Source organism: Tursiops truncatus, chromosome 1 (genome assembly GCF_011762595.2).
Source record: "Tursiops truncatus isolate mTurTru1 chromosome 1, mTurTru1.mat.Y, whole genome shotgun sequence".
Lineage (NCBI taxonomy): Eukaryota > Metazoa > Chordata > Mammalia > Artiodactyla > Delphinidae > Tursiops > Tursiops truncatus.
Window position 1 is genome coordinate 134,560,759 of NC_047034.1, and position 15,621 is coordinate 134,576,379.

The 15,621-nt window shown below is 34.4% G+C and overlaps 1 protein-coding gene across 6 annotated transcripts in view; it reads left to right on the plus strand.

Moving 5' to 3' along the window:
• The window catches only part of OMA1 (OMA1 zinc metallopeptidase), an 83,241-nt gene that overhangs the window by 18,204 nt on the left and 49,416 nt on the right, over positions 1–15,621 (plus strand). For 5 of the 6 annotated variants that reach the window (XR_012324614.1, XM_033865921.2, XM_033865918.2 and 2 more), the window contains exons 4-7: positions 1,686–1,859; positions 1,959–2,066; positions 4,819–4,947; positions 8,681–8,755. Coding sequence is in view for 5 of the 6 variants with exons in the window: in XM_033865921.2 (XP_033721812.1) it covers positions 1,686–1,859; positions 1,959–2,066; positions 4,819–4,947; positions 8,681–8,755 (486 nt within the window). In the remaining variant the exon portion in view is untranslated. The remainder of the gene's footprint in view (positions 1–1,685; positions 1,860–1,958; positions 2,067–4,818; positions 4,948–8,680; positions 8,756–15,621) is intronic. The other variant, XM_033865934.2, reaches the window with a different exon arrangement.

Here is a 15,621-nt window from a genome sequence, read left to right on the forward strand (position 1 = left end):
CATTTTTAAAAATTGGAGGTTTGTGGCAACCCTGTGTCAAGCAAGTCTATCGGCGCCATTTTTCCAACAGCATTTGCTTACTTCGTATCTCTAGGTCACTTTTCGGTAATTCTTGCAATATTTCAAGCCTTTTCATTATTATTACATTTGTTAGGCAAAAAAGATTATGACTTGCTCAAGGCTTAGATGATGGTTAGCATTTTTTAGCTATAAGGTGTTCTTTAAGGTATGTACATTGTTTTTTTTAGGCATAATGCTGTTGCACACGACATGCACTGGGAAACCAAAAATTCCTGTGACTCACTTTACTAAGATATTCACTTTGTGGTGAATATCTCGTTAAAGATATCGAGAACTGGAATTGAATCCACAGTGTCTCTGAGGTCGCCTGTATATGCTCAATTAATATTTGTGGAATTTATAACCTCACTTGACAGCTTTGTCATGGTTAGATTTTTATTTCAATTGAGCTTCTGAGTTTGTTAATGGAAAGTTACCATAAAAAAGGAAATAACAATGGTTTTTCACTAAAAAGATTGTTCTTAATAAAGATAGGACCAATCTCTTCTATACAGTTTATACAGAGATTTGAGATGTTTCTTAGAATAGTCTAGTTAGAAGCAAGTTTGAGGAAAGTGTTCTGTTAAGATTGAGAAAGGCCTAGTGTTAAATTAGTGTTATCTTCTACCATTTATATCACTAAGAAGCTTTAAAAAATTATATACATGTATATATATTTTTTTCTTATTTTTTAGCCTACAAATGTAATACCTGTTTGTTATGAAAATTCAAACACATGCTCTTATGGGATTATTATAAAGTACTGTAATTACATATAATTTTGTTTGTTGTATCTACTTCAGTGTTTTTCTTTGTTTCAGACAGTTTACACTGGTGACTTGTGCTTTTAAAAAATGCTATATAAAGACTTTCAAATTCATATTCTATAAAATCATGTTTTTAATGCATCTCAAGGAGGAAGGTTACGGACTTCTTGATTCATATATGAAAGAAATTATACATTTTATGGAAATTTAATATTTTAAGAACATCCTCACTTTTCGAAGTACACTTGAAAGAGTCTCATGAATATAGCCTCAGAAAAAGTGTCTTCATATGGTGGTTAGTCTTAATTAGCATAATATAGAGAAAATGATATGCCCATTAGTTCTAAAAGTTTAGTAATTTCAGTCTTTCTGGCTAAAGCGCTTTAAAATTAATGAAGTGTCCTTTTTTGGCAGAAGTTTAACTTTCTTAATAAGTATAGGGTGTTTTTCTATTCAGTATGTTATGAAAGTAATTTTCTTTTGTGTTTTACTTTCTTATATGAAATCTTTCTGTTCTCTAGGCAATGTTTTGTTTTCTAAAATATTTAGGAAGTTAGAAATAATATTTAAGCATTTTATTTGTTTATAGGCTAATAGAAAAGATGAGTGAATTTTTATTTCAACCAATTTATCTGAAAAATCTTAGTTATTAGAATTTATTCTTTGTGAGAAACCAGATTGCCTTTGCATAAATAATTCAAATTTGAAATTTTTTGAGTATTTAATATGTGCATATTTTTACATATTTAGAAATTGAAGTGTTCAACAGTAAGTGCCATATAGCACTCCTTAAAGCAACATAAACATTTTGTAGAGCTAGCACTCTCTTAGAGACTACTTTTCTTTTTAATCTTTCAGTGGATGGAAGAATTTAAAAATGATATGCTAACTGAGAAAGACACCCGATACATGGCTGTTAAAGAAGTGGTTCATCATTTAATTGAATGCAATAAAGATATTCCAGGGATCTCTGAGATCAATTGGATAATTCACGTGGTTGATTCCCCAGATATAAATGCCTTTGTGCTTCCAGTACGTAAATGTTACCCAGCCTAATTTTTAATTGTTAAATTTAACGTCCTTGTTTTTTCTGTTGTTCTAATTCCTTACATTATTTTCATTATGGTGCAGAACGGACAAGTGTTTATCTTCACTGGGCTTTTAAATAGTGTGACTGATATTCATCAGCTGTCCTTCCTTCTGGGCCATGAAATAGCACATGCAATACTTGAACATGCCGTAAGTACCTAAAATGAATGTTCAGTTGTTGAAACGCTCCTTTGAAATTAGCAAGTTAAATCTTTTAGAAAACTGAATCTTTTCAGTTATTTTTTATGATGGAATTTTAGTTTTTAATAATTGACTTATTCTGTTACCTGAGAAAGTATGATTGGCTAATTTTGAGAATTTTTATCATCTTTAGTGTTTGATACTGAATAATTAGTGTTTCTGTTAAATACTATTTTTATCATCTGTCTTTTTTGCTAAGAAGTGATTATTCTCAACCTGTAATTATTTCAAATTAGATTTTAAACTTTCCATAATTATTAACATACTTAGAATCTAGTCAGCAAATCAACTGTAGGAAAGTGATATTACTATTCAAGTGGTAAATGTTTTCTTACTTTTTTATTCATTCTCAGAGGATAGCTTAGAGCATCTTTGAAAATGTCTAGAATGATATGCCATGTATAATTAATGCAGAGTAGTAATAATGATACCTTGCCATTTTACAGTTTACTGAGTTTTTTAATACCTTCTCATTCATAATTTTAATACTATCCTCATGAGGTAGGTATTTAATATCCCTATATTACAGGGGTCCTCAAACCCCGGGCCGTCGACTGGTACTGGGCTGCACAGCAGGAGGTGAACGGCAGGCGGATGAGCGAAGCTTCATCTGCCGCTCCCCATCGCTCGCATTACCCCCTGAACCATCCCCCCACCCTGTCCGTGGAAAAATTGTTTTTCATGAAACCGGTCCCTGGTGCCAAAAAGGTTGGGGACTGCTGCTATATTATATACGAGGTCTCTAATGTTTAAAAACATGACTAACGTGACAAACTGGCGGAATTGGAACTTTAATCAAGGTTTTCTGTTTGCAAGTCTGGCACTGCTTCCTCTTCCCACAGTTATCCGGCTGTTGGCAGCACTTTTCTCATAGATCATAGAATTCAGGTAGATTTATATACCCTTGTGAATATACATCTGTTTGACTTGGTGTGAATCTAGAAAAATAATATATTTGTTTACTCATATTTTTATTTTTATTCATTAAAAATTGTGCCTGGCTCACTTGTTTACATGATTAGAGAGAGGTGTATTTTTTAATTGAAAACACAAAGGTAAATAGTGGAAGGATTGTGAATATATCAGAAATGCAAGTGGAAATGATAATGTTATTAATCCCTCTAAATGTCATCTCAAATTCTGTCTTTTCCTTAGAGTATCAATAAGATGAGGTGGGCCAAAGTTGTGCTATTCTAGAGCGCAAATAGTAATTATCTCTTTTATTTCTTCTGAGTTACAGGAAAATAGAAAAAAATTTCTTCCTTAAACGGATACATACAAGAATAAATCTAAGCAGTTGAGATACGTTATATCTTTCTAGAAATGGCTTTATAACTGCAAAATCAATCAATTTGGGCCATTTTTAGTTTTTAAAAGGTGTTCATTTCAGCACATTAATTTTTCTGGCATCTGGGTCAGTGCCTTGTTCAGCATAATGTTGTCATCTCTATCGGTGCAAGAGCAATAATTAGACAAGACATAAAAAGCAAATGGTCTTAAAAATAGGAAATAGTTATTAATATTTCTTTGTTAGAGGTCTTAGACACTGTCAATACTATGTTTTCTCTTTTAGGAGTCTCCATTTTATGTTGTTTTCATTATTTCACAAATACAAATTTAAAAAAATTTTTAGTTTTCTAAGATTATGTAATAACAATTATATTCTTTAATAATTAATTACAAGGATTTTCTCTTCTATAATGACTTCATCATTTAGTGCTAAAATAATTCCATAATTGTTTTTCATGAGTCTTATAATGAAGCAAAGAATGCTTTGTGAAGGCAGATTATATTCAGAAGTATTCTAGGCGATTATTTTTAGTTGTTAGCCATGTTTCATACATTCAAGTGATGATTCCTATATTATCAGTATCAGCACTACAATAACATTTATTCAGCAACTTTAGTGAGGAACAATGAACAGTCCAGTGCAGTAAACTTATATTTAGATATTACTACTCCAAACAACTATTTTAAGTAAAACATTTTTTGGTTACTGCTATAAGTAAATACAAAAAATCATATAACTAAATTTCCTGGTGGGAAATAACAGGCTGATAAAGTTGCAGACTTGCATGACTCTTCACATATTAGGTCATGAAGTCAAAAGACTTTTATTTAAAAAATAAATTTCTAATATTTTCCTGAATTGTTCCTTGTTTTAACTGCTTCATATGTTAGGTAGTGTTTGGTCTCTGTCTAAAAGTATAAGCATAATAAACATATTTATTTGATTTTTTAAAAAGATTTAGTGACTATTAGAAACTATAACTTCCTGGGTTTGGTTCCTTGTTCTTTTACTAATTGCTTTTTGAATTTGGGCAACTCTTTTAATCTCTCTTCATCTTAGTTTATCTATAAAATAGGGAACAATTGTACCTATTTTACAAGATTATTATGCTTGTTAATATAAGACACTGTAGGTTAATGAACCTGTCATTGTATCTGAATGGTGGTAGTGGCTCAAGTAGATATTAGTTGAATGAATAAATGAATGCATAAGTATGTACACAAGAGATGGGAAAAACAGACTGGGAAAGGATAAAGCACACAGAAGAAAACGAATTTGCAGTCTTACGTGGCGAAGTTCAGTTAAACACATGTAATTATTTAATGTGATTACACACGATGAACTAGAAAATGTTAGCATGTACTATCTGAATTTATTAAGTGTAATTTTCATTATTTTGATTTTTCTCAGGCAGAAAAGGCTAGCTTGGTTCATTTCCTGGATTTCCTAGGTCTGATTTTTCTCACAATGATTTGGGCCATTTGTCCTCGAGATAGTTTGGCACTTTTGGGCCAGTGGATTCAGTCTAAATTGCAGGAGGTAAGTCTGAAACAATAAGTTGAATTTGCAATGGCCTGTGGTGAGGACATTTTACTGTAAAGGAAAAAGTACCAGAAATGTTTTCATACCTTATCATGAGTCTTGCCACGAAAAACGGGTGCTAATTTTTGGCGTCTTACGTCTTCTTATTTTTAGGGGATATTCTTTTTTTATTTTTTATTTATTGTTTCTGGCTGCATTGGGTCTTCGTTGCTGTGCACAGGCTTTTCTCTGGTTGCGGCGAGTGGAGGCTACCCTTCATTGCGGTGCGTGGGCTTCTCATTGTGGTGGCTTCTCTTGTTGTGGACTACGGGCTCTAGGCGCGCGGGCTTCAGTAGTTGTGGCTCGCGGGCTCTAGAGTGCAGTCTCAGTAGTTGTGGCGCACGGGCTTAGCTGCTCCGCGGCACGTGGGATCTTCCCGGACCAGGGCTTGAACCCATGTCCCCTGAATTGGCAGGCAGATTGTTAACCACTGCTCCACCAGGGAAGCCCTTAGGGGATATTCTTAATAGTGAGCATTCAAATTAGAAAATATTACATCTCTTTTATGATGGAGATAGATGGATTAGAAGGGCTTGGCAACTTTTGGCTAGCTTTTTTTTTTTTTGCATAGTTATTGTTCTTACAGAGAGAAACCCAGTCACAACCCTTTCTTTCCTTCTGTTGCTTTACCTTCAGACGTTCCCCTTTTGTCTCCTAGTAACAGTGGTGTACTCACTGGATGACTCTCCCTTCCCCCAAATATTTGCATTTTAATGGGGAACTCTTAAAACCTGTAAACTTTTATGGGCACAGGGTTTGCAGAAGCTGCTTGACTAACTACCCTCATCTCCTCACTCCCAGTTAAATTAATGTTGCCTGGAAAATACTGAAAGGACAGTCTTAATAGGTGTTTGTTAACTTCTGTTTTTAGTACTTATGCATAATGATAGTCATCTGATAAAATTTTTTGAGTCCTCCATCTTGTTCAAAACAGTACACTACTGAAAGGAGGTCTTGCAATCTTAATATCTGCTTTGTTTAACTATGATTAGCTATTTTATTTTATGTCTTTCATCAGATATTTCTTCTTGTCCTGGGAGGTTTGGTTATTTAGGAACAATCTGTTATTTGTTTATTCAGTGATTTGTGGAGCACCCATCAGAGTGCCATCTGGGTGCTGTTTGAATCCAATGTGTAAAATTCTTTGAGACAAATTGCTTTAGAAATTGAATAACTAAGTCTTTTATTCAGTGTTAGCATATCATTTGGTTTCATTTATATTGAAATAAAGGTTCTTAAACGGAAAAAGAAAGAATGGTTATTGCTTAGATTATAGAATCTCATATTTTGAATTTTATCTTTATCATTGATGTGCTGGGAAGTCAGAGAAGGTAATGTAGTTTTCCCCCCATTTATCAATAAATAACTTTTTCTGTAATGGAATCAGGAGATTAAGTCATAAGAAAGATAACTGGAAGCTGTTTCTCCCTTGAAATACTTGATGATCCTGCTATTTGAGTATAATTCTTTAATAATTAAACTGAAAACGAAGTAAGGATTACTTCTGTTTGAACTCTTTTTCCCTAAATCAGGACCCCCTCCCAGTAATTTTGGTGACAAGGAAATATTTCTTTCTCTGGAAGCTTGCTCATTGTCATTGGAGAGCAGAGGGGAATGCTGATAGTGAAGTTCTTGAGGGGGAATTGCTGACATTTTTTTGTCAGAGAAAGGAAGAGAGGAAGGAAGAAGTAGGGGGCCCTCACTTAACTGTCTGGGTACAATGTAGCAGCCCTCATAGAGCGCTACCAGGTAGGGTTTTGAGAGCTATTAATAATGATTATAGTAGCTAACATTTATTGAGTACTTACTGTATCGTAGGCACTAGGATAAACACTGTAGATTAATTTTGTACAGGGGTTAAGAATACAGGCTCTGATCAGATGGATCTGTGTTTGAACTTAATCTCTATTAGACCTAAATTTTATAGAACTTCAGCAGGTTACTTCACTTATTATAGGTTTCAGTTTCTTTATCTGTAAGTTTGGATAATAGTAGTGGCTAACTCAAACATTATTGCGGGTTTAATTATACATTTAAAGCAGCATTTCTCAATATAGGCACTATTGACATTTTGAATTGACAAAGAATTGACAAGATAATTCTTTGTTGTGGGGAATTGTCCTCTGCATTGCAGAATGTTCAGTGGCTTCTACACGTCTAGATGCCTCTACACATCTGGCCTCTACCCACTAGATGCCAGTAGCACTCCCCCCTCTCTTCCCAGCCCCAGTTGTGACAATCAAAAATATCTCCAGACATTTCCAAATGTCCCTGAGGGACAATATCACGTCCAGTTGAGAACCACTGATTGAAAGCATTTAGCACAGTACCTGGTACCAAGTAAGGACTCAACAAATGGGAGTTATTATTATTAATTATTATTTGCTCATTTTATTCTCTCTGCAACTCTAGGAGTTTGGTACTGTTACTGTTCCATTTTACATATGATGCTATTGGGCTTAGAGGCCTTAAAAAGTTAGCCCAGAACTAATAGTTAATACACATCAGCATTTGGGCTTGAACACGTTTCTTTCCTTTTAAAGCCAATGTTTTTAATTGGTTATACCACCGGCAGATTCGTTGGGACACCTGCAGACTGCTTATGGAAAGTGCAGACACTATATAATATAGTTCAGCAACCTAAAACAGACATGATCGAGAAGGAAGCAAGTCATATCTAATGGTCATATACAATGGATTAGATTGATTTTACTATTTCTAGCCATTACTGACATGCAGCTACCTCTGAAAAATTGCTTCCCCAATTAATAGCTCTTCTCTCAAAAATCCTGCCTATTGATCCATCTTCTACAAAGTTTTAGTACTTACTGAAAATTAGTATTTAACTGGAAAGCATTCACATAAATACAAGTGATTAGGAAAATTACAGTTATAATATCTATTTGTATTCTTTTATTGGAGTTGGAAGAAAAGTTCATTTTCCTAACTAATCGATACTTGGCAAACAAAGAGGAAATTAAGATAATATGTCAAAGAAAGACCGTTCTGCTATATGGTTAATTTTCTAACTGAAATAAATCCTCTAGTAGTGTCACTGGCTATTATATAGCTATAGTTTTTCAATTTTCTTTTAAAACTGCAAGATCACAATGTTCCTTGGTCATATTAAAAATCCTGCATCAATAAGCTTTCTTAGGGAATCCTCTACATAGTAAGTAGAGATTATAATTGGAAAAATACAAGTCCACTGTATGATACTGTGGATTCTCCAAAAGTTTGCAGGCATGGTTTTTTCCTATTCTTTCCATGTTTTAAAAATATTAATCTCTGGGCATCCCTGGTGGCGCGGTGGTTGAGAGTCTGCCTGCCGATGCAGGGGACACGGGTTCGTGCCCCGGTCCGGGAAGATCTCACATGCTGCAGAGCGGCTGGGCCCGTGAGCCATGGCCGCTGACCCTGCGCGTCTGGAGCCTGTGCTCCGCAACAGGAGAGGCCACAATGGTGAGAGGCCCGCATACTGCAAAAAAAAAAAAAAAAAAAAAAAAATCTCTGATGGAGGAAATAAAGGCTGCACTTTGTTTTATACCATGGTGTTCTTTAAATGTTTATCATGAAGAGCATAAAAGCTATATCCTAGGTACTTCATGAAATTAATTTTTAAAATCTCATTTTTTGCTCCTTTTGTTATGAAATAGCCTTAATGGAACTTTTCTTTCTTATTTCTTCTTAGTTTATGTTTGATAGACCATATAGTAGAACACTGGAGGCTGAAGCTGACAAAATTGGACTACAACTTGCTGCAAAGGTAAAATATTTAGTAGTTGAGAATACACAGTGTCCTTCACATAGTAAAAGATAAATGTGTGTCATCTTAATGAGGTTTGGCATGGGCATAGAATGAAGGTTGGGCTATATATAATTTTTCATTAATACCTTTTTAAGTCTGTGCCCTCTTTGCTATCTTTATTTTATTCCTTTCCCTTAGTTTGCTGATCTAAGGAGGCTTTTTGAGTAAGTAAGATGATGTGTAGCTGTTTTTCCCCACTTGGAGAAAGGTTTACCTTACTGTAGCTGTATTCCTGGCTAAGCAACCTGAATTTTCACCATTTAAATAAACGATAGAAGAGCAGGCTTATTACTCTGTATCTTTCAGACTATTTTTGTTGCAGCAGATGGCTTCTTTTTGCTAGCCACAGAGAGCAGCTCTGGGCCTTTACTCTGGTTTACGTTGGCTTTGTTCATATCTACCTAACAGGGCACTTCATGCCTGGCTGCTGTTTTTAATCACCTGTGATAACTGCATATTATTAGTAGGATTTAGCATTAAAAGTAAAACTGTATTTTTAAAAATGAATGAAAACAGTGCCACTTCACATATTAAATTCAAATTGTATTTGATTCTTTGTTGAGTTTTCAGTAGTTATTAAAAGTCCTAACTATTGAAAATTACTATTATCTGAATTTCTCATTATGAGTTTTGTGGATTTAATTTCATAAATCAAGATATTAGTCATTCACAAAAGCAGTGTTCTTTGAATGTTACATAAGTAGAATTAAGTGAATTATCAGACTGCATAGATTAAGAGGTTCCCAAATGATGGGCCACAGATTGGCTCTATCAAGAATTTCCTAATTTTAATGTACTACAGTCTGTGAAATTTTCCCTCTAGGTAAGTGCACTCTGTGTTCTGATTAAGAAATCTTTGCTTATTTCAGTAAATTGTTCCTGTTTTATTTCCAAGAATTTTTATTGTTTTGTTAAATATAACGAGGAGGGGCTTCCCTGGTGGCGCAGTGGTTGAGAGTCTGCCTGCCAATGCAGGGGACACGGGTTCGAGCCCTGGTCTGGGAGGATCCCACGTGCTGCGGAGCAACTAGCCCCGTGAGCCACAATTACTGAGCCTGCGCGTCTGGAGCCTGTGCTCCGCAACAGGAGAGGCCGTGATAGTGAGAGGCCCGCGCACCGCGATGAGGAGTGGCCCCACTTGCCGCAATTAGAGAAAGCCCACACACATAAAAGAAGACCCAACACAGCATAAATAAATAAATAATTAAAAAAAAATATAACGAGGAGTTCAAGATAATTTTTTTCTCATGTGGTTATCTAATAGACTCAGCACTATTTATTGAAGAGTTTATCTTTTCTCCACTATACTTCAGTGTCTCTTTGTCATTAATGTGGGAGGCTATATGTAAGTCTGTTTCTGGACTCCCTGTTGTATTCCATTGGCCTGTTATTTATCTTTGAGCCAATACCACATTGTCATTGTAGCTGTGTAATAAGTCTCGATATCTGATATCTTGATGTCTTGATTTCTGTCCTCCAATGTTGTTCTGCAATATTGACTTGGCTATTCTTGGTCCTTTGCTTTTTCATATAAATTTCAGAATCAGCTTGTTAAATCACATACCTGTACAAAAACATGCCTGGGATTTTGATGGGAATTGTGTGCATCAAATATAGATCAATATGGGGACAGCTGACTAGTGTCAACAGTATTGAGTCTTCCAATCCATGGATGGTATATTTGTCCATTTATTTAGATGTTCTTTAATTTCTTTCAGTGATGCTTTGAAATTTTTTTGTGTGTGTAGGACTTATACATCTTTTGTTAGATTTATTGCTTAGTGTTTGACATTTTTTTTAACATCTTTATTGGGGTATAATTGCTTTACAATGGTGTGTTAGTTTCTGCTTTATAACAAAGTGAATCAGTTATACATATACATATGTTCCCATATGTCTTCCCTCTTGCGTCTCCCTCCCTCCCACTCTCCCTATCCCACCCCTCCAGGCTGTCACAAAGCACCGAGCCAATATCCCTGTGCCATGCGGCTGCTTCCCACTAGCTATCTACCTTACTACGTTTGTTAGTGTGTATATGTCCATGACTCTCTCTCGCCCTGTCACAGCTCACCCTTCCCCCTCCCCATATCCTCAAGTCCGTTCTCCAGTAGGTCTGCGTCTTTATTCCTGTCTTACCCCTAGGTTCTTCATGACATTTTTTTTTCTTAAATTCCATACATATGTGTTAGCATACGGTATTTGTCTTTTTCTTTCTGACTTACTTCACTCTGTATGACAGACTCCAGGTCTATCCACCTCATTACAAATAGCTCAATTTCGTTTCTTTTTATGGCTGAGTAATATTCCATTGTATATATGTGCCACATCTTCTTTATCCATTCATCCGATGATGGGCACTCGGGTTGTTTCCATCTCCAGGCTATTGTAAATAGAGCTGCAATGAACATTTTGGTACATGACTCTTTGAATTATGGTTTTCTCAGGGTATATGCCCAGTAGTGGGATTGCTGGGTCATATGGTAGTTCTATTTGTAGTTTTTTAAGGAACCTCCATACTGTTCTCCATAGTGGCTGAACCAATTCACATTCCCACCAGCAGTGCAAGAGGGTTCCCTTTTCTCCACACCCTCTCCAGCATTTATTGTTTCTAGATTTTTTCATGATGGCCATTCTGACTGGTGTGAGATGATATCTCATTGTAGTTTTGATTTGCATTTCTCTAATGATTAATGATGTTGAGCATTCTTTCTTGTGTTTGTTGGCAGTCTGTATATCTTCTTTGGAGAAATGTCTATTTAGGTCTTCTGCCCATTTTTAGATTGGATTGTTTGTTTTTTTGTTATTCAGCTGCATGAGCTGCTTGTAAATTTTGGAGATTAATCCTTTGTCAGTTGCTTCATTTGCAAATATTTTCTCCCATTCTGAGGGTTGTCTTTTGGTCTTGTTTATGGTTTCCTTTGCTGTGCAAAAGCTTTGAAGTTTCATTAGGTCCCATTTGTTTATTTTTGTTTTTATTCCCATTACTCTAGGAGGTGGGTCAGAAAGGATCTTGCTGTGATTTATGTCATAGAGTGTTCTGCCTATGTTTTCCTCTAAGAGTTTGATAGTTTCTGGCCTTACATTTAGGTCTTTAATCCAGTTTGAGCTTATTTTTGTGTATGGTGTTAGGAAGTGATCTAATCTCATACTTTTATGACATTTTTGATGTTATAAACAATGTCATTGAAAAAAACAAATTTGCCTATATATAGAAATACAGTTTGTTTTTATCATTGTCTTTGTATCCAGCAACCTTGCTAAATAAATTCACTTAATTCTAATAGTGTGTAGATTCTTTTAGATTTTTACATATACATAGTTATGTTGTCTGGGAATAATAACAGCTTTATTGCTTCCTTTCCATTCTGTATACTTCCTTTTTTTTTTTTTTTTTTTTTTACCTAATTGCAATGGCCAGAAACTTCAGCACAGTGTTGATGGTGGACACCTTTGTTTCTTCATGATCTTAGTGGAAAAGCATTCAATATTTCACCATTAATTCTGATGTTTGTTGTAAGCTTTTTTTAAACCTGACTTTTGTCAGATAAGAGTTTCCCGTCTATTTCTAATATGCTAAGAGATTTTTAAAAATTATGAATATTAAGTTTTTCAAATGGCTTTTCTGCACTTATTGATGATTTTATAGTTTTTCTCCTTTAATCTGTTAATGTGGCAAATTACAATAATTATTTTTGTTTAAAAAATGACAATTTTTTATTTTTGAAATAAAACAATTTTTTTTTTTTTTTTTTTTTTAAATAAAATTTATTTATTTTTTACTTATTTTTGGCTGCGTTGGGTCTTTTTTTTTTTTTTTTTTTTTTTTTTTAAAATCAATTATGTTTTTTTTTTTTTTTTTTTTTTTAACATCTTTAATGGGGTATAATTACTTTACAATGGTGTGTTAGTTTCTGCTTTATAACAAAGTGAATCAGTTATACATATACATATGTTCCCATATCTCTTCCCTCTTGCGTCTCCCTCCCTCCCACCCTCCCTATCCCACCCCTCCAGGCTGTCACAGAGCACCGAGCCAATATCCCTGTGCCATGCGGCTGCTTCCCACTAGCTATCTACCTTACTACGTTTGTTAGTGTGTATATGTCCATGACTCTCTCTCGCCCCGTCACAGCTCACCCTTCCCCCTCCCCATAACCTCAAGTCCGTTCTCTAGGAGGTCTGCGTCTCTATTCCTGCCTTACCCCTAGGTTCTTCATGACATTTTTTTTTTTTTCTTAAATTCCATATATATGTGTTAGCATACTGTATTTGTCTTTTTCTTTCTGACTTACTTCACTGTGTATGACAGACTCTAGGTCTATCCACCTCATTACAAATAGCTCAATTTCGTTTCTTTTTATGGCTGAGTAATATTCCATTGTATATATGTGCCACATCTTCTTTATCCATTCATCCGATGATGGGCACTTAGGTTGTTTCCATCTCCGGGCTATTGTAAATAGAGCTGCGATGAACATTTTGGTACATGACTCTTTTTGAATTTCGGTTTTCTCAGGGTATATGCCCAGTAGTGGGATTGCTGGGTCATATGGTAGTTCTATTTGTAGTTTTTTAAGGAACCTCCATACTGTTCTCCATAGTGGCTGAACCAATTCACATTCCCACCAGCAGTGCAAGAGGGTTCCCTTTTCTCCACACCCTCTCCAGCATTTATTGTTTCTAGATTTATTGATGATGGCCATTCTGACTGGTGTGAGATGATATCTCATTGTAGTTTTGATTTGCATTTCTCTAATGATTAATGATGTTGAGCATTCTTTCATGTGTTTGTTGGCAGTCTGTATATCTTCTTTGGAGAAATGTCTATTTAGGTCTTCTGCCCATTTTTGGATTGGGTTGTTTGTTTTTTTGTTGTTGAGCTGCATGAGCTGCTTGTAAATTTTGGAGATTAATCCTTTGTCAGTTGCTTCATTTGCAAATATTTTCTCCCATTCTGAGGGTTGTCTTTTGGTCTTGTTTATGGTTTTCTTTGCTGTGCAAAAGCTTTGAAGTTTCATTAGGTCCCATTTGTTTATTTTTGTTTTTATTCCCATTACTCTAGGAGGTGGGTCAGAAAGGATCTTGCTGTGATTTATGTCATAGAGTGTTCTGCCTATGTTTTCCTCTAAGAGTTTGATAGTTTCTGGCCTTACATTTAGGTCTTTAATCCAGTTTGAGCTTATTTTTGTGTATGGTGTTAGGAAGTGATCTAATCTCATACTTTTATGACATTTTTGATGTTATAAACAATGTCATTGAAAAAACAAATTTGCCTATATATAGAAATACAGTTTGTTTTTATCATTGTCTTTGTATCCAGCAACCTTGCTAAATAAATTCACTTAATTCTAATAGTGTGTAGATTCTTTTAGATTTTTACATATACATAGTTATGTTGTCTGGGAATAATAACAGCTTTATTGCTTCCTTTCCATTCTGTATACTTCCTTTTTTTTTTTTTTTTTTTTTTTACCTAATTGCAATGGCCAGAAACTTCAGCACAGTGTTGATGGTGGACACCTTTGTTTCTTCATGATCTTAGTGGAAAAGCATTCAATATTTCACCATTAATTCTGATGTTTGTTGTAAGCTTTTTTTAAACCTGACTTTTGTCAGATAAGAGTTTCCCGTCTATTTCTAATATGCTAAGAGATTTTTAAAAATTATGAATATTAAGTTTTTCAAATGGCTTTTCTGCACTTATTGATGATTTTATAGTTTTTCTCCTTTAATCTGTTAATGTGGCAAATTACAATAATTATTTTTGTTTAAAAAATGACAATTTTTTATTTTTGAAATAAAACAATTTTGTCAATTATATTAACCTTTCAATGTATTGCTGGAGTTGGTCTGCTAATGTTTAGTTTAGAATGTTTCTGTGTTCATAGGAGGTAGTAGCTTGGAATTTTCTTGTAATGTCTTGTCAGGTTTTGGTATCAACATTATGCTGGTCTCATAAAATGCGTTGGGTGGTGTTCCTTCTTCTTTGTAAGAGTTTGTGTAAGAATAGTGATATTTATTTTTTCAATGTTTGGATAAAGCCATATGGGCCTACACATTTCTTTGTGGAAGGGTATTTAATTATGGATTCAATAGATGTGTAACTACTCTTTAATAGATGTAAAACTATTCAGATTTTTATATCAGTTTTCATAAGTTTTGTTTTTCTAGGAACTTAGGTTTTGTTTAAACTTTCAGTATTATTGGTATAAAGTTGTTTTGATATACTCTTCTTATATCTTTAATGTCTCAAGGATTCCTGCATTCTACAGATATAGTTTTAAAATGTCCCCTTTGTTCCTAGTATTGGTGATACATGCTTTGTCTCTTTGCTAGATTTTATTACATTCATTAATCTTTTCAAAAAGATGTTTTGGCTTTGCTTATTTTCTCTATTCTATGTTTGTTTTCTATTGTTTCAGTTACTGTTGTTATCTTTATTATTTCCTTCTGCTTTGAGCTTTATCTGCTGTTCTTCCTGACTTCTTTAGATAGATACTTAAGTCATTGATTTGTCATTTTCTTTTCTAATGTATACATTTATGCCTAGCCGTTTTCTTTTCAGAATATCTCGTCATATTGCAAGTGTTGATATGTTTTTGTTTTTTTCAGTTTAAAATATATTCTTGTTTTCATTGTAATTTCTTCTTTGACCCATGGGTCGTTTAGAAGTATATTCCTTAGTTTCTAAACATTTGTTGGTTTCCTTAGTTTCTAAACATTCCTTGATTTCTAAACATTTACCTTTTGTTTTTGATGTCTAGCTTAATTACAGTCTGATGGGAGAATATACTGAATGGTGAATTCTTTAAAATTTGTTCAGT